This window comes from Paraphaeosphaeria sporulosa (assembly GCF_001642045.1).
Source record: "Paraphaeosphaeria sporulosa strain AP3s5-JAC2a unplaced genomic scaffold CC84scaffold_10, whole genome shotgun sequence".
Lineage (NCBI taxonomy): Eukaryota > Fungi > Ascomycota > Dothideomycetes > Pleosporales > Didymosphaeriaceae > Paraphaeosphaeria > Paraphaeosphaeria sporulosa.
In genome coordinates, this window is record NW_017253369.1 from 74474 (window position 1) to 91418 (window position 16945).

The window sequence follows — 16945 nt, forward strand, 5'->3', positions numbered from 1 at the left end:
ATGATCAGTCGTTTTCGGGCCGCTCTGGACATTGGGAAAACAGGAGATCACGACGTCTGGGGTACTTGGTTCACCTTTCAAGACCTAAAGCCACAAATGGTCTACCATAGTGATAACTCACATGCGTATCGGCTAAAGGGTAGTAACGCCGACTTCACAATTCCAGCTTGTTCGGTTTCTTTTGTTCTGCTACTTTCGAATATCGCCCCGATCCAAAAATCCTTGGGCCTTAATATCTCATCCGGCTCGAACACTACCAAGAATCGCGATTTGCGTGGATTTGCAGAAAATTGAGGGTAAATCTGCACCGTTGCTTCTGGGACCTTGCTGCGGAAGATTCCGCTCTCCGCAGTGAAGCCCATGCCGTTAAAGAATTCAATGTTGTTGAGGTAGCACCGCCGCTCATATGTGTCCCTCTAAACCGTCCCCACTCTTGGCCCGTATGTAAAGGTGGTTGAAGGCATGCTTGCCAGAACGAGTCCCCTGCCGTTTGGAACTAGGTGTGATTTTGAAGTATGCGCCGCGCGCCATTAAAACGATCGCTCGTGGTCCATTCAACAGTGTCAGTAGAACAAATGTGCTTCTGGACCAGCAGGCTGGGTCGAGCATTATACGCTCGGCATGCACTGGCGATCAGTTGCATACTCTAATTTGTATAAAACTCGAAGGCGCATGGAACACGATGTGATTGGCTCAGTTGCCGCTGCGATTGCAGGTGTCGCAGGCGTTGTAGACCGACATGGGCAGGACAGACCTTAACGTTGGGGGCGGATGTGGCCCGAAGAAAAAGGACGCGGGAGGCTGGTGAGACAAAGAGTCCCGGCACAATCTTGTAGTCCGACCAGCGAGCAAGTACAGGCTACTGCGCAACATTGAGTCGCCTTACATAGAGCTTTCCAGGAAGCATGTTTGCCTCAATAGCTGTCGACGAAGGAACTGATGCATCAATTCTTCCACTAGAGTATGATCAAGCATATTTCTATGTACTTTAGGTCCTTAACCCCGACCCCACCTTCTTTCTTCCCTAAAAGTCTTATCTATGACAAATAGGCAAGCTAAATGGGTATCACCTAGCTTTCCCAAGAGTTCGTGTTCGCTACACGTAGCTAACAACACGCGCACTAAGTATGCAATCCTATAGGCTACCTCAATTGGTCAAGCAGGGATGGAAACAGGTATTCTAATACTCATACATCGTAACCGAATAGCCATAATTACCACTTGACTCTAATGTGGTATAACTAATTGAAGAATATCCTCCTTCGGGAATGTCCTTTAAGGCAATAGCGTGCACGGGTATACGGGATGAAAGATTGTTTATGTGACGCTGATACTTTACCTCGACTTGATCAGACTGAAACATGGCTCTCAGAACCGCGTGGTGGATGCAAACGCTTCCCAACCCAGCGTCTCAATCGCAGACCCAGCCCGCCACCGCCAATACCCCAAATCAGCCTCATCAAACTTGGCCGAAGAATCTGAACACAACTGGAATCAGCTTCGCCGTTCTAGAAGAAACGTTAAGAAAGTCTAGAGCCACCGCTTGTCGGATTGAAAAACTACGATTCGTACCTGGACTATCTGCTGATGGGAAGCATGCTAGATGGACGCCGTGCACGACCGTAAATTCCAACAACGATTTGATCGCTCTGATTCAGGAAGCGGACCCGCAAGATGTACATAGCGTCTTCTTGTTAGTAACATTCATTTACCCTTGAAGAGCGAAAGAAAGGGCACTCATCGCTATTTGGCAACAGCTTTGCGACACTTCTTTCCAGCGAGGCTATTCAGATCTTAGGCTACTATCTAGATCTCACGCCACGCTTTTTCAACTTTCCGTACACGTTGCTAAGTACAGGGAATGCTGTCGAGCAATGTAAGTAGCCGATGTTGTGTCATCCATTCTCCACTCGAATTTTTGACAGCATCATAGATGTCTTCTTTTCACTCCAACTCTTTGAGCGCTATGAAGGAAAGCGGGTACCCGCCGAAGCAACGCGCAGCGATGCATCGCCCACAGCCCGGTTCCGAGCCGCAACTGGAATGCATGGACACACTTGGCACGTTACGCGCATAGCACTGCTATTCGCTAGAAGTCTGGACCGCAAGAAGTTCCGCGGCTTAGTACACCTCGACCCTTTGGACACCACGATAGCAGAAGGCCTGCAGAAACTCATGACGCGGGATGAACAAATCCCCCCCGGTGAGGCCGAAGCGTACGCCGGACTGGGCCAGATCCTTTCCGAAGTAATGTACATCACGACCTTCAACTGGGGGGTGTTCCTCGCCGAAGCAGAACTTCATCTCCAGATATTGGTAAGCCCAACGTAGCCTCATAAAATCTCATCGGGAACTCTTATTGAGCGTATACACTATTGCAGAGCCAAAAATGCATCGACGAGGATCTAGATATCGATGCCCAACTTATGTATACACGCGAATTGCACCAGCTTTCCCCGCTCTGGGTGCAAGTCCGGCGCCGTCTCGTATGCGTCAAAGATCTCGCAGGGCAGATGCTCGTGCATCCGTTCTTCGCCGACATCAATGGGCACAATGGCCGCGTGGCTATCGAGGGGTATCTCACGAAGCAGGTGAATATGGTTGAGGACCACATTACGCGAACGAAGGAGCTCGAAGAGCAGACGGGCGTTTTGATAAGTCTTATTTTCAATATCGCCACTTTGCAGGATACTCGGGCTGCAGTTGAGGAGGGGAAGCTTGCGAATGCGTTCACGGCGAGCATTAGACGTGTTACGCTTTTAACGTTTGTTTATTTGCCGCTGATGCTGGCTGCTGTGAGTATGTCGGAGCGGTCTGCTGTTCGAGCGCTGACGAGAGGGGATAGAGCATTTTTGGTATGAATCTGCGAGAGATGACGGGGGATCGGGATAGCCTTTTACCCTCGATATGGTGGTATTTCATCATAGCGGCGTTGCTTATGCTCGCTACTTTTATAGCTTGGTTCTTTTGGTCGAGGCTTGTGAGTCGTATGAAAGAGGAAAATGTGGGGGCCTTGCTTAAAAGACGACGCTCGACTAACAGATAAGGAATAGTGCATAGCATGAAAGGCACGCTTCGTATCGTCAGTTTTCTTTACCGCGTCACGGTTCTACGGGCGATTGTTGGGGCGTGAATCAAGTCCCAGCTCGGTAGTACTGTCTGAAGTCACTACGTTGGAGCCCGTGCCGCCCTGTTTTGGTCTGGTGACATAGAACTTATTACGACATACTTGACAGGAAGTAGACTTGCTCCCAGAACGAAAGTGTAGAATTAGCTTGTGAACACTGTCATACTCAGCTATGCTCAAGTTTCCTTATCGACTTCTCTTCAAGGTAATAGTATCTATGGTTCTAACTGTCGTTGAGATTCGGGTTTTTGTGATTGTTTGAAATCGAAGCTTACTGCGTCCGGGGGGGCTTTTCCGCCTTGTACGCCTCTTATGCGACGAAGTTGGTCAATACGCATCTCGAGACAGCGGCGAGAAGCGTCATGAGAGTAAAAGGAAAGAGCCTCCACGTCCGTGCTTGGAGTAGACTGCGATGACCTGGTCGGGAACGGATGGTTGGCAGTGGGCACAGTTATGGTGGTGATGTTATGTGTTTGCAAGGAACAACGCGACGAAAGCCATCGACCAAATGCTATCTATGTACCCGTGCAACACTTGTGTAAGACCAGAGTTCAGTGACGACTTCCTATTAGCACAATATATTACCTTTGAAGCTTTTGCCTAAAGAGATCATAGCTCCCGAAACTTGTCGAACTTGTTTTCACTAATGAACGCATAGATATGGATTACCAAGTCTTTTCGTTGAAAGTCGAGACACGGGCGCATTTCCAGCAGCTAAACTTTCGAATATATCCTCCAGCCCTATCCAAGCATCTTACTAAAGCTTCCCGCGATACCGGCTGCACTAACACTCAAACTGAGACTCAACCTTAACCCCTTAGACTGTGCGCGGAACTCCTGCTTTCTTTCACCCCAATCTTTCCTCAGCGTCGCCTGGTGCTGCAGGCCAGGTCTCCTAGGGGCGCTCTCAATTTTGCTCTGCGACTGCTGCACGCGCATATCTATCTCCTCCGTATCCTTTAAGATGGCAGCCCGGATGCTTTCGATCCCCGCAGCCTCATGCGGTGGAACATTGTCACTAAGCACCGTCCCGTTCGCCGACTGCGCAATCGAGCACTGATACCGATACGGATGCAGCGCTACGTTCCGCACGTCCGCGATACCCCGGGCTTGCGTGCGCGAATACTCTAGCATCCGGGAGAGGGTCGTGTAGTGCCGCAGGTCCCAGACTGCAGCGTGCCTCTCGGTGAGGAGGAGGTAGTTCGCATCGGCGCCTAACGCAACAAGGCGTGGTCGGTCTGTCCAGTTACCGTCTTTTATTCGCGCTTGAAGCGCGGTTAGTAGTCCAGAAGGAAGATTCATCCAGATGTAAGAGCCGGCATCGTGAACGAAGAAAGAGGCGTTGTGGGGGCCGAGGGTCAGGCGAATGGCGGGGATGTTTCGGGTAGGCCGGCCTTGGGGGTTTTTGGCATGGAGGAAGGTAGTGAGCTCGGTAGGGAGATTGTGGGACTCTAAGAACTCAATCAACGCTGTGTTCTGTGAGGAGGTGTAAGGAACCTTACCGATGTGGTCGCGGCCACGTTTGTCACGATAGGTCAGCAGAAAGCTGTCTTCGAAGCCAAGAGCTACGTGATACACTTCCTGAACCTGCGCCGATGTGAGGAGTGAAGTGAGTTTCTTCGGAATGCGCGTGCTATAGGTATATAGTCAGGACATGTATAGTATCGTGAGGGGAGGGTGTCCGGCGTACTAGTCTCGCCGAGAGGGACACTGGAAGAAGTGGTTGCCCCTCTGACCAAACGTGAACGTCGTATCGCACATGACTGAGTTGCAAGATAGCCTTCGGGGTTCGATCGGTACTTCGAACTGTTTTGGTGTATGTGTATTCGCGCGCGATCAGACGGACGTTCACCACCAGCGTGGCCGCCAAGAGATCGGCTTCCAGGTTCCTACCAAGGAACAACGGCATCATGCGCCAACCACCATGAACAACATGTACCCCAGGCCCGTTATGCACCCCAGAGTCTCCAGCCTTTTCCCAGCCACACTGTCTCTCTCCTTCTCTTCCCGTTGAGTCTTTCGCGCGCGGTTAGCCGGTGTTCGAGAGCTGTTGAGCATATGACGTCATTTCAGAAAATTTCCAATTATAGACAAGCATGAATGGTACTTCGAGCGCTACATGCTTCTTCTCATTTGGGCCAGACGACAGCTTCATATCGAAGAGTTACGAGGGCTTACGTTACAACGACCTTCCGCCTGCGCTTCTTGCCCTCATTAATGGTGGTAGTGTTCGGGACGTCCACTGGGTAAGTCAACAAAGTCAGGAGGCAAGCGCTGCCACAGCTGGGGAACAAGAGTCAAGTAACTCGAGAACTTATGTTGTGGAAGTGCCTGAGTTCACTTAGCCAACACAGGTTCTTTGAACAATCTCTCTTGTCGATCTGTTCGCGTTGACCCTGCACCTACCGTGGTACTTCACCATCACCCAGTCTTTGTCAAATCAACATCCAACTTGACATACAATTCACAGCTATGGTATCATATCAATACTTCTACTAACCTGTCTTAGGCATCCTTAGGCCCAAATCCCGACTCATGGCTTCTCTCGTTCAAAGACTCCTCCGCCACCCCCAACCTCGCCTGGGGCGCCTCAATACCAACCCGCCTTCAGAAAGTAGTATCTAAGCTCGCTCCTTCACAGCATCTGCGGGTCTTCTTAGGTCCAGCGGATTCATACATCGCCTGGGACGCCACGTTTATTCGGTGGTCAAGCCTCCCCACATCCCTAGAAGACACCCTCCAATCCTGGCTCACGCCCTCCGGCTGGCGCGCCGGGCCCCCACGCATGCTCACCTGGGGGCCAGACGATGCCTTCTTCGCAATGAGCGAGTACGGTGATGTGGCATACCGGCTCGGTGACAAGAGGACAGATAGTTGGGAAATCTGGAGAGAAACCGTTGAAGACTGGAAGGCTGAGCGTGGCTTTCGCTGGAACGAAGTCGCATTCGTGGCGCTCGACCCCACGACACCAGACCAGTTCGTCGCGATACGAAATGACGGGACGTGGTCTGGTTCGATAGCAGATGAGAATTCGAGCGCTTTGGAGAGCTTCGCGCATAACTTCTTCCAGAGGGCGAGAGCGAAGGAGAAGGCGAACACAGAGCCTAGAGCAGGGGCTGGAACCAGCGGACACACGCACACAGCTGCGCAGACCGGCCGTCGAATCGAGGAGCCGGACCACGCAACGAGAGCAGCGTACCAGACCTGGTGCACAAGCACAGCCCTGCTCTTCGCCTCCGCGCTCGCTGCTACAACACCAGCACCAGCACAAGCGCCATCATCCACGCCCACACCAACACCGACACCACCCCCAAAACGCGCGCCGAAGAAACTCCAAATCCGCTCACAGTCCCAATCCGCCGCATCCGCCGACCCCAACACCTCGACCCCACTCCCTCGTTCCAAATCCACCACGCCCTCGTCCCAGCCTACACCCTCGTCCCAGCCCACCTCCCCCCCAGCACCCCCCCTCCCCCGCGCCGCGCTCCTGACGTCCTTCCCATACCTCCCCGCGTCCTCGACACTCTGCCCGCTCTCCCCGTGCCTCAGCCTCAAACGCGAGCCCTCAGGCCTGCGCGCCTGCAAGCACGACGTGGAGCGATTTTTCCGTGCCAGCGGGTCCTACGGGTATGAGTGGCTCAAGAAGGAGCGCTTGCGGTGGCATCCCGACCGGTTTGGGCGGCTGTGCGACGAAGGGTACCGCGAGGCGGGGCGTAGAGTGAGCGAGGAGATGTGGAAGGTTATCGATATTCTGATTGGGGAGTTGGAGGAGGAGTGGAAGAGGTGAGCTGGGTTGGATTGGGGCGGATGGTGCTGGTAGTGGAGCAGTCACAGTTAGCACCGGACAGGAGAGGATGGATTGGAGAGGACAAGTTGTTTGTGGTTATGCGGTTGGTCGTGGTATTTCTTTCTGCTATTTACTGGCAAGAATGGCTCTGGGTGCTGAAGACCTACCGATTCAAACTCGCAATATTCGCGTCGCTGAACGCAAGCCATAGATACCTGAGCGTCTCGGCAGCCCAGAAGCTCTCATGCATGTCAATCCACCTCCCCCCGCTCTCGCTGCTCCACTGTCCAGGGTCCACTCTGTACACACCCGCCAGCTGCGCGTAGCCATATGGCGCCTTGCAGTACCGCTCCATCGCCGTGAACGCGTCCCATGCCCACTCGCGGAAGCGTGCCTCACCTGTGATGCGGTGCGCGTAGAAGAGGGACTCAACGTACTCAGGGCGTCCTTTGTAGTGGGGATGTGTGCTCCAGAAGCCGTTGGTGCGCCACTGTCCTTTTTACCGGGGCGTCTCGGGAGAGTAGATGGGGTAGTCGTAGTCGAATTTGGGTGTCCAGGATCAAGATCCTGGGCCGATGTTGGATAGCTTGGAATTGTACGTGTGCCGGGAACCTTCCAAGAGCGCAAGGGCAACGATGCTGAAGCTTTCGTTGTCGTAGGCTGTGGAGATTAGGAGAGGGGTGCCGGGCGCGAAGCAGGCGAGCATGCTCTTAATTGAAGTAATATGTTAGAGCCTGATGTAATGCTATGGAAACGATGGCGCTCTCCGTTCTGTTTCGATAGCCTTGGTACAGCACAAAGCCAGCACGGGCGAGCTGGAACAACAGGTGCTCAGGTACAAGCTCAGGCTCTATGTCGGCGACCGGACTGAATGGACGAGATAACAGGATCTGAAAGCTCTGCAGCGATAGAAATTGTGTTATTGATGCTAGAACGATCGTGGCTCCACAATTTTTGAAGGATGTATGCGTTACTTGAGGCTCGCTTCTATTGCGCTCTAACGACGGAGGTGAAGATTCGCGGCAGGAGAGCAGCGGAATAATCTCAGTGGCCTTTGGGGGCATCTTCTTAATCTGTAATAGACTTTAGTGAGGTTGAGACAGCTCTGGTCTATACATACAATGTGGAGGCGCAGCTCGAGGTTGTATGTCGGTGAGATAGACATGGCGGACTCAGTGCACTTAGTGTATCGTCTTCTGATTTTGTGTGCCGAAGTTGCGCTGCTGCAAGGACAGGAGGTGTTGGGATGTTACCTACGATAAATGCGTTCCACAGTGTGGAGCTTCCCAACGAACCACACGAGGGTCGATGGGAGCGCCGACCGTACCAGAGTATTTGCGGAGCCCCGGCCATTGCGTGAGGAAGAGCCAGCGCCCGACACAGGCAGGCTATCGCCGCTGCCATAGGCTCTCTGGCGATACTTGCAGAAGGTGTGCTTCATGGCCTCATACACTTGTCTGCCTTGTCCTCGTCTGCCGGCCCCGAGCCATTCGTCCAGTGTGCACACTGTATTTTGGCGCCATACCTGGGTATCGTGCTCGGGAGCCTGGCGGTTGGGTCCGAGAACTGTTTGATAATCAGGTAAAATGTGATGACCAGCACGGCGGCAAGGAGTTTGAAGGGCCCATTGGGGTTCCTGTCGAACTTGGATTTGCTCCAGCGACGGAAGCCGGGCATGGCTTAGCGAGCTGTGCGGTTTGCGGATGAAGCAGACGGGCAGTCGCTGTGGAGAAATGACAAGGCCTCTCGGAGGTGTCCTGCCCGGATTTGGGCTTTCTTGGGTGGACGACGGCTGCGAAGGACGCGGCGCTGTCGGGAGTGGCACAGCAGAGGCAGGTGCGGTGGGCCCGCAAATCACAGCGACGAGAGTAGCAAGGCGCGAGAGCTGACAAAAGCAGTTGGCGGCTATCTACAGGTGACAGTATAGTGAATACACTCGTTCCTTCAGCGTTGGACGCAGCAGCAACTTTGCAGGCGGTGTTGTCGTGGCCTCGTCTGCCTGAATGGAAGCTTGGAAGTCGCCATGATGCGGGCAGGCTTGGCACCTCCGCTCTTGCCCGTCGCGTCACGCTGCGCGTTGCCACCTTCCCAATCCATTACAACCCCAACCGCGCAGCAATGGGTCTCTGGCAGCACGTCTTCCGCCCAGTCCACCTTCTTGTCCATACTGACGATATATAGGTGGTACAAAGGCATTCCCACCCGGACGCGCATGCTCGTAGGCGTCGGCGTCATGGGTTACGCCGCCGCGGCCATGTTCGTCACCGACCGGCTCGAAGAGAAGATGGGCCTTGTGCCTACCGAGAAGGACAAGGAGGAGCTCAACAGAGCTATCCCCAAGATCACTGTGGTCGATAGGCCGAGCAAGTAGTTGAACTTGGGCGGAAGACGAGTACACCGTGGAACCGTTGTGATTTGATGGAATACAGTACGTTTCCTTCGCCCCGTACATGCGTAAAATTGACAGTTGTAGGGAGTCTTGCTATCAGACTGGAACCCTTCCGGCATATTTGACGTCCTTGTCGCAAGTCGATGCCTATCGCCACCGTCACGAACCAGCCTGTCACTACTCGGGGCACAATACCATCGCGAAATACAGCGCGGAATACAGCAGGCAGCTGTACACCAAGTTTCCCTCCGAGCCCTGAGACTGTTCTGCTCAGTCTTCAATAAATCTCTCGTAATACCATATTGACCCCATCTCAAGATCACGCCACTATTTCATTGCCCTGCGAAACACTCGAGGAATCAATGCATCGTCAACGCCATCAATAATGCGTTACGAATCTCAACCAGTAACAGCAGCAATGGAATTTCTGTCCGCAGACATGATGCCATCTGCGAGAAACTTGGTTGGCGACGGGAGTATTGCGGGCGCAGCTGACCGACATCGTATTCGTTCCCATCGTATATGCATATTATCAGTCACGATCCAGCATACGAATCTCACTGTGTCGTTAAACCCAGAAACATTTAATCCCTTCTCGGATCCCACGCGCTTTTTTCCCACCGAGCGAACCAAATACATTCACAATGAAGTTCCTCACCCCCTTCATCCTCGGCCTCGCCGCCCTCACAACCGCCGCCCCCGCCGCTCTTTTCAAGCGCTGGCCCTCCGGCGTCCTCACCCCCGGCCGGTCCTACATCTACCACCAATCCCCCACTCACCCGCCACCCGACTACACCCCCAAACTCACCGGCGTCGTCAACTTCCTCACCTCCACCTCCGAAGTCCATGTCTTCAGCCTGCCCACCGACTGGATCGGCAAAAAAGTCCAGGTCGGCTTTTGGTACAACGAGCGCGGCACGCAAAATAACACCGTCGTGGACATTTACAGCTCGAGCCGCACGCCGCCGAATGACCTCATCGGGTCGAACAACCGCGATCAGCATCTGGGCAGGTTTTATGTGCAAGTGCCGGGGGATGCGATTGTGCGGCCGGGAGACGGGCCCAGTGGGTGGAAGGCATTCCAGCTGCCGGCGGGTGTGGGGAGTGTGGCATTTGAGGTTGTTGGCGTTGGGAGCGTCCCTGAGACGAACTTTTCGTATGAGGTCGCGACGAGCGGAGTGTATTTGAGGAAACTGTAAGCCGAGTGCGTACTTGGTGTCAGAGCAACGAAGCTTCGGTGTGGCTATTCAATTAGCACCTTGACGGAACCAATGGGCCTAGTGCCCATCAACATGATCGTTCTGCCTGGTGTCTGCATGAGACTCTGACAGTGAGGATCTAGGCTCATACCCGGGCCTGTATGTCCAAGCCACTCATCCGCAAGAGAAGAGCTAGTCAACCTCGACATCACAGTGAAGTCCAAAATGAATGACACTCCAGCTCTCCAAAACAAACTAACATTCCTTTCTCACACCTCACACCCCCCTTCACACTACCCCGCCCACCCTTCCTCAGCCCAACACTCAAGCCCGCTTCAGATACAGTCCGTAGTCCCGCGTCTCCCACTCCAAGCTCGTCGGATTCTGCGCCCAGATCCCCACCACGCTGAAGGCGTACCGTCCCGTCTTGCCAAACGTCACGCTCTTCCAGCCCGAGGGGTTCCCGGGTATCTCCACCGCATCTCCCGTCGCGTCGGCCCTGAAGGTCCCGAGATGCACATTCCTTCCGTTCGTCGATGTGCTCGGTATGGTGTTGGCCGAGGGCGGCACGTTGGTGTTGCTCCAAAGCTGTATGGCCTGGATGGGCGGATAGCCGCCCGGGGAGAAGAAGTGCAGTTCGAATTTCTGGTTGACGAGGGCAGGGGTGATGGAGAAGGTCGAGATTGTTTCGGTGGGGAAGCCCTGGGTGGGGGTAGAGTTAGTGTGGTGTGAGATGGGATGGGATGGTGTAGCGTAAGGCCAAGCCGACGGAGCATGGAGACGCTACAGGAAGGAAAGAAGGGGGTGAGTGTGATCGGGGGGACTGCTTACGCGGGAGTCGGAAGGGCCCCAGGTTGCGTTTCCGCGGGAGTCGGTGGCGGGGGTCCAGACGTTGTTGCTCCAGCGGTGGGAGTAGAGTGGGGTCAGGACGTTGGGAGGATAGCGTTTTTCGAGGAGGGCCGGGGAGGGGTCCTCGACGGGCGCGGCGGTTGCTAGGCCGATGAGGGCGTTGAGGAAGATGGTGGTGAACTTCATGGTCGTGCCGGTTTACGGTATGGTAGGTTTCTGCAGAGGAGGAAGGGCTGGCTGCTGGATGGATGGTGCTTTCTTTGCTTTCATCTTCCTTTGTATGCAGGGTTTATATACACTGATCTCCTCCTCAGCATTGCTATACGATTCAGCTCCAACACGAGATCCACCACCAGTGTATCTTCAATATGAACTCAGCCTCTCCATAGTAGCCCGGGTTTCCCGTCTCGATCAGCCCAAAGGCTGAGAGATTCACCATTCAACGGTCATCCTTCCACTGGTGGTGAGACAACCCAACACTACGAAACACCACGCGGTGCATCGATTACTGAGACCCCGCTCCCCGCTGAGATTATAAACTTTTTCTTCTATGAGCAATATCTTGCCTGAAACGAGGCAACGTGGCTCAGTGCCGCCTGAGCTGTGATACATACGGTGGAGACACTGCAGCACTCGTGAAGACCTACTTGAAGCTCGGCCATGTCCTCGACACATGTCGATTAGAGCTTGCCTTTTGCCAATGAGTCGATAGCTGGTCTTGTTATGACAGCGAATAGTAGTGAGGACGCTTGCGAGCGGGATGGACATCTCCTCGGCTGGTGAATACAACGTTAGACACAAGAAACCTCCATATGAACCGGTGGATTTGCAGCGCGATGGGACCCTGGCTCGCGATGGTGCATGCGTTCGGCAGTGGGAGACGTGCTCGTGTTCGGATGTAGCCCGGATGGCAAGCTGCATAGCTGCATGTAATATGATGCTTGGCTGTTTCCATTGTGGCTACTTGCTCGGTCAAGCTTGTCAGTCCATACACTATCGCTAGCACGCACTGAAAGGGCTCTTAGCGGCTGGGTTTGTGACCCAGATTAAGGTGCAGAGATGCTTCGCCTGGTAGCGTAGGGTATTCCGTCATCATTGCTTCGTATTATATGCGCTTGTGCGATCCATATGACGGCGATGCTGTCGCGTGATTTAAGCTATGGCAGCTGTGTTGTCGACGTTGGTGCGGGGCTTGAGTTCAGCAGCTGGAGGGCGGAAGTACAGCGTGTGGCATGCGGCTGAAGGCATTGGAGGCGTTGGACACGAGGGATCTGTTCTATTTATGAGCACGCATACGCATTGAAAGTGCATTCTGACAAGGGAATGGCTATTGATTTAGTTTTCTGTACTGGCATTGGGCTAGTGCTCTCTCGTCGCGATACGCCCGAAGCTTTCCGCGAACACGTGCTGTAAGTGCGCATACTCCTGCAGAGGCAGTGCACCTTCCGCCCCTTCCGACTAAAGCAAGGCATAATAGTTGTCGATTTTGCCAATGAGTTTAGAGATACGCATAGAATCGTAATTGGCCGAAATGATACCTACGTAGAAATTGTTCGTAGATGCAAGTGCGCATGCACAGAAATCAGGTCGCCGCTCCATCACTTAACCCTTTTCCCAGTATACAATACAAACGTAGAGAACGTGTCCTAGAAGGAATTTCCGACTGTTAATTACGCCTGAATCACCACTTTCCTTTCGCCTTCAAGATCTCAATGGTGGCTGGTATCTCTTTTCAGAGCGGAGGATCGACCTCCACCTTCGGTCCCGAGTAGCTCTTTCTCGCGTACAGCAGGTAGTACCCCACACTGAAAGACGCCACGCCTGCCGTCACGACCACAGCCCAATTCATCTGCGACGGATATTCGATCTTGAAGTTGTTCGGCCAGAAGCTGAAGAAGATGAGCAGGAGGAGATAGCAGCAGGCCATGACGTTGTTGGCAGTGCCTAGCCATCCTTCCAGCCGCCATGGACCCCATCCCAAGCTCCTGTCGAGTGTCTCGTCGGCTTGTCGGTCGGAGTGGAAGGCGGTGAGACCTGAGTAGGGGTTGCTCAAGTCGCCGCGGAGGCGTCGCCATAAGAGAAGCCCAATCGCGAGGAGATAGGAGATGTAGAAGCCCTCGAGCACGAGAGAGATGGTCCCATTGAATGCAGCATTGTTGCCGATGTTGATGAGCGCGAGGAGAGCGGAAAGCGTGGTTACGACGAGGATGGCGTTCACTGGGATAGTCGTACGTTGGTCGATCTGCCTTATGTCAGAGGGGTTCCATAGAAGCACGATTCTTTCTCACTTTCTGAAGAGCTGGCGCAAATGGCAGACCGAAGTCTCGCGCGAACGACCATGTCATACGCGACGCCGCTGCCAGGCAACCCATTGCGCTACAGAATTCTAGAGAGATAATGATGACGGTCATGATGGTCGCTCCAACCACAGAGCCGGTTGCATACTCAAAGATGCGCATGAACACTGGTGTCGTTGATGTAGTATCGTCCATAAGTCTCTGGATATCGGGAGCACTGAATAGAACCGATATGAGCATGCCCAGTGCGAGACAACCGTTGATGCCGAGACTGAGAAGCATCGAGCGTGCAACGTCTGTACTGGCATTTCTGACCTCTTCTGACATCTAATCAAGTTAGCAGTTACCATGCCACACACACAATCGTTCACTTACATGGACCGCAGAGTCTGTTCCGACAAACGCCAGAGCATTTCCTTGTAGGCCAATGAAGAAAGCCAAAGCCGTCGTTCTCCACTGCCCTTGGTTGTTGAATGTGGTGAAGATCTCTTTCGCGGAGTGATGAGAGCCCGTCAGGTAAACTAGTGGTATGAGAATGCCGAAGAAACCCAGGACGTGGATGACAAGCACAATCACTTCGATAGTGGGTAGCGCTCCGCTGACAAACACATTGATGAAGACACACAGCAACAGGACGGCCCACAGGAGCAGTGTACCGTGCCAAAGTTCCCGAACATAGTCGGGGTGACTGAGGGAAACAAGACCCAACGTGAGATCTGCAACGAAGAAGCAAACAGATGTCAACGCCGCAATCCACCCAATGACTGTCAGCCAACCTATAGATGTCAGCAATCTCATTCGGTGCGAGACAAGAGAAGGCAGAACTCACCAGTGATGTAGCTAAAGAACCTTTTACAGGAACGCGGTGCGAGGAGTGACACCCAATGGTATTGACCACCGGCGGTCGGAATGGCACTCGAGAGCTCACCTATGGCGATAAACACAGAGATGTTGCCTAGCCATACAAGAACAAATCCGTATATCAAGCCAGCGGGCCCACCACTGATCTGATTAGTGCTGAATTGCAGGTCATAGCGCGCATACTTACTTCTGGAAACCAATCGAGAATACTCTGCCACAAATTAGCAGGTCGAAGAAGAAGGGGCCGAATCAAGGCCATACACTAATATGCTCTCCCACGTGCACATGAGGCCGCATGACAGCCCTGTCATGCTCACCAAACCGAAACGACGCTGAAGTTGTTAGCTCACTCTGTTGGTCATGAGGAAGTTTGCCCACCTTTAGAACTTGCTCCTTCCCCACCCGAGCCAACTCATACCTGTCACGGTCGAAGCTGGCAGGCTTCACCTCTGATAGGGAGCCGCCTCCTCTATGGCGGACACCATCATCGTCCAGCGTCTGAAACTCCAGCACCTTTTCCATGATGGATTGGCACGCAGCTTTCTGTGAGCCTCCTAGACTCAGCTAGAGAGGTCCGCAGGCGAAGGATATACCGGCGACCGGGCACTAACAACGTTCGCCTCGTGGACCCTACGAATGACGAAGGGGGAGTTGCAAGGAGAATACGAGTGTCCTGTCGTACAGAGCACATGCAATGCAAGTCAATCTGGAGTCAACTTGATCTGTCCTGTCAGTGTAGAGGTAACGTCAACCATGTGCGCCGTCGGCTCATTTAAACTGTGGACGACGGCCACTACAGCGCTCGGCAGGAAGAACGGCACGTATTCCACGGACTTCTGCTAGGCCGAATACCCACTCAGCTGCTTGCAAGCGTGGAAGCGTGGGAAAGCTGCAGACGACAGGTAACAGGCTTGACATATCGTACTGCGTCTTGAGACCTGTGCCGTTACGCCATGGCTCAAGCTGATTTGCCGATTAGGTCGCACCACTAGACACATCAAAGAGGCACTTTGCGATGGCATGCATCGGGGGATATCCCTTGCTCGTCTCGAAGCCGGTCAGTCTCATTCTGCGAATCATCTAATTTCCCGACTGCGTTAGTGAGTACAACACATGCTTACTGGCCCCAAGCAGCACTAGATCGCGCTTCTGCACATCGCACTGCGGAACTGAGGGGTTGAGGGACAAGCCTAGCTCTTCGCGAACGGCTACCGATGATGAAGGGCAAATTCTGCTTCATCGCTCGTCGCACACTGATAGGCTTGTGACATGTTGAGCCACTGGTGGGGACTCGGCCCGTCAGACAACCGTTGGAGAGATACAGAAGGGCCCGCAGATGGCAGTGGTACAAGAGAGGACAGATTTCTTGGGTCCAGGAGGTGGTTGGCATGAGGATGCGGAGAATTAGGACTGTTCTGCTGCAGACGTTGTGAAATAGGACAGACTAGCATCCGATCGCGCTTAGCGCGCCACGTGGGAGACATCCTCACAACCTGGGCCATAACGCCACCACATGCGGGAGCCCAGCATCCTACCATCGCCAGGCCATGAGAAACGGGACCAGTGCCGTTGTCTACCCGTACAGCTAGCCAAGCCGAGTGCTGCAGTACGAGAAACCATTGAGTGAGACCGCTACACATGGGGATGACGAGCGCTTCTTTGCAAAGCAACGTTGGGGTAGGTTTCATCTGTTCTGATTTGTCAAGGGCGTCGTTCCATCTGGAAACACGTCAAGCCATTCGATGAGGTGGCAACAATCAGCTTCTACTACGCGCCGCTGGCGTAGAACGCCCAGGTACCATGGGCTTCATGTCATCGGCTACTCCCAAGCCGAGGCTCCTGCTGTGTGGAGAAGATCACTCAGTCAATACAGGACCCCTTGTTGATGCATTTTCTAGCTCGCTGTACTTCTAACAATAGACTCAATTCTCAAGAGTGGCATCCTCGGATAAGCCCGGCGCTCTTGAATCGAGTTCAAGCGGACAGCTGCTGGTGCGCATAATTTTCGTTCACTACCTTGATGTCCGCGGGGATGCGTGGTGCAAGAGCTCTTTCGAGCGACACTCTTGGCAGAGACGGCGCGCGAGCTCTATTGCAGCAAGTCTTGTGATCGAGACCAATATGATGGACAAGGGCTCACGCAACACTCCCAAAAAGTTTCCATCGGGACCATTTACACGAATTTTAACACAGTCTAGAGTGTGAAGCGTGATTCACAGTACCGATTGTGAAGTCTTCGCGTGCTTGGTTAAGCCGGGGCAAAATGAAGGACAGGCACTCCTTTCAGCGACATCCAAACAAACAAGTGCCGCAGGCAACAGCTGGAACAGTGGACCAATTCGTTTTTGTTCATTTGACCTATTTTTACAATGCTCGAAACGGAGCGGATATCATGTCAACATTTGCTCCAGGCACGCACATACTGCTATAACGCGC

At 53.5% G+C, this 16945-nt stretch overlaps 7 protein-coding genes across 7 annotated transcripts; 3 read left to right on the plus strand and 4 right to left on the minus strand.

Moving 5' to 3' along the window:
• Positions 1 to 1361: 1361 nt before the first annotated feature.
• Positions 1362 to 3065, plus strand: CC84DRAFT_1228289 (uncharacterized protein; the record flags this gene model as incomplete). Its single annotated transcript, XM_018183631.1, has 6 exons — positions 1362 to 1693; positions 1779 to 1876; positions 1934 to 2316; positions 2382 to 2795; positions 2846 to 2980; positions 3054 to 3065. 6 exons carry the CDS (start codon positions 1362 to 1364, stop codon positions 3063 to 3065), a joined length of 1374 nt encoding a protein of 457 aa, XP_018031675.1.
• Positions 3066 to 3669: 604 nt separating this feature from the next.
• CC84DRAFT_1167556 (uncharacterized protein) lies at positions 3670 to 5137 on the minus strand. The gene is made up of 3 exons (XM_018179201.1): positions 4818 to 5137; positions 4630 to 4760; positions 3670 to 4578 (listed from the first exon to the last, which is right to left on the minus strand). The coding sequence occupies exons 1-3, from the start codon at positions 4886 to 4888 to the stop codon at positions 3869 to 3871; spliced, it is 912 nt and encodes a 303-aa protein (XP_018031676.1). The 5' UTR covers positions 4889 to 5137; the 3' UTR covers positions 3670 to 3868.
• On the plus strand, positions 4988 to 7179 carry CC84DRAFT_1208504 (uncharacterized protein). Its single transcript, XM_018182164.1, has 2 exons — positions 4988 to 5373; positions 5637 to 7179. Exons 1-2 carry the CDS (start codon positions 5224 to 5226, stop codon positions 6912 to 6914), a joined length of 1428 nt encoding a protein of 475 aa, XP_018031677.1. The 5' UTR covers positions 4988 to 5223; the 3' UTR covers positions 6915 to 7179.
• Positions 7078 to 8079, minus strand: CC84DRAFT_1220836 (seven-hairpin glycosidase; the record flags this gene model as incomplete). The annotated part of the gene is made up of 3 exons (XM_018183207.1): positions 7078 to 7404; positions 7889 to 7987; positions 8035 to 8079. 3 exons carry the CDS (start codon positions 8077 to 8079, stop codon positions 7078 to 7080), a joined length of 471 nt encoding a protein of 156 aa, XP_018031678.1.
• A 1002-nt stretch (positions 8080 to 9081) lies between these two features.
• On the plus strand, positions 9082 to 9273 carry CC84DRAFT_1053579 (uncharacterized protein; the record flags this gene model as incomplete). The annotated part of the gene is made up of 1 exon (XM_018173507.1): positions 9082 to 9273. A coding segment is annotated over one exon (192 nt), but the record flags the coding sequence as incomplete, so codon positions are not given.
• A 614-nt stretch (positions 9274 to 9887) lies between these two features.
• CC84DRAFT_1208506 (uncharacterized protein) lies at positions 9888 to 11537 on the minus strand (the record flags this gene model as incomplete). Its single annotated transcript, XM_018182165.1, has 4 exons — positions 9888 to 10496; positions 10562 to 10694; positions 10921 to 11204; positions 11334 to 11537. 4 exons carry the CDS (start codon positions 11535 to 11537, stop codon positions 9888 to 9890), a joined length of 1230 nt encoding a protein of 409 aa, XP_018031680.1.
• Positions 11538 to 13042: 1505 nt separating this feature from the next.
• CC84DRAFT_186314 (amino acid transporter) lies at positions 13043 to 15328 on the minus strand. Its single transcript, XM_018185513.1, has 7 exons — positions 14888 to 15328; positions 14771 to 14841; positions 14697 to 14720; positions 14478 to 14650; positions 14024 to 14424; positions 13640 to 13975; positions 13043 to 13593 (listed from the first exon to the last, which is right to left on the minus strand). The coding sequence occupies exons 1-7, from the start codon at positions 15029 to 15031 to the stop codon at positions 13084 to 13086; spliced, it is 1659 nt and encodes a 552-aa protein (XP_018031681.1). The 5' UTR covers positions 15032 to 15328; the 3' UTR covers positions 13043 to 13083.
• Positions 15329 to 16945: the final 1617 nt, after the last annotated feature.

Bases quoted from the DNA above. Each gene is read 5' to 3' on its own strand.
- CC84DRAFT_1167556 (XM_018179201.1), bottom strand. From the start codon at position 4,888: ATGTGCGATACGACGTTCACGTTTGGTCAGAGGGGCAACCACTTCTTC. The intron at 4,761-4,817 runs GTACGCCGGACA...ATATACCTATAG, and splicing joins TGTCCCTCTCGGCGAGACTA to CACGCGCATTCCGAAGAAAC. The intron at 4,579-4,629 runs GTAAGGTTCCTT...TTGAGTTCTTAG, and splicing joins ACGTGGCCGCGACCACATCG to AGTCCCACAATCTCCCTACC.
- CC84DRAFT_1208504 (XM_018182164.1), top strand. From the start codon at position 5,224: ATGAATGGTACTTCGAGCGCTACATGCTTCTTCTCATTTGGGCCAGAC. The intron at 5,374-5,636 runs GTAAGTCAACAA...AACCTGTCTTAG, and splicing joins GTGTTCGGGACGTCCACTGG to GCATCCTTAGGCCCAAATCC.
- CC84DRAFT_186314 (XM_018185513.1), bottom strand. From the start codon at position 15,031: ATGGAAAAGGTGCTGGAGTTTCAGACGCTGGACGATGATGGTGTCCGC. The intron at 14,721-14,770 runs GTATGGCCTTGA...AATTTGTGGCAG, and splicing joins ACGTGGGAGAGCATATTAGT to AGTATTCTCGATTGGTTTCC. The intron at 14,651-14,696 runs GTAAGTATGCGC...TAATCAGATCAG, and splicing joins TTCTCGATTGGTTTCCAGAA to TGGTGGGCCCGCTGGCTTGA.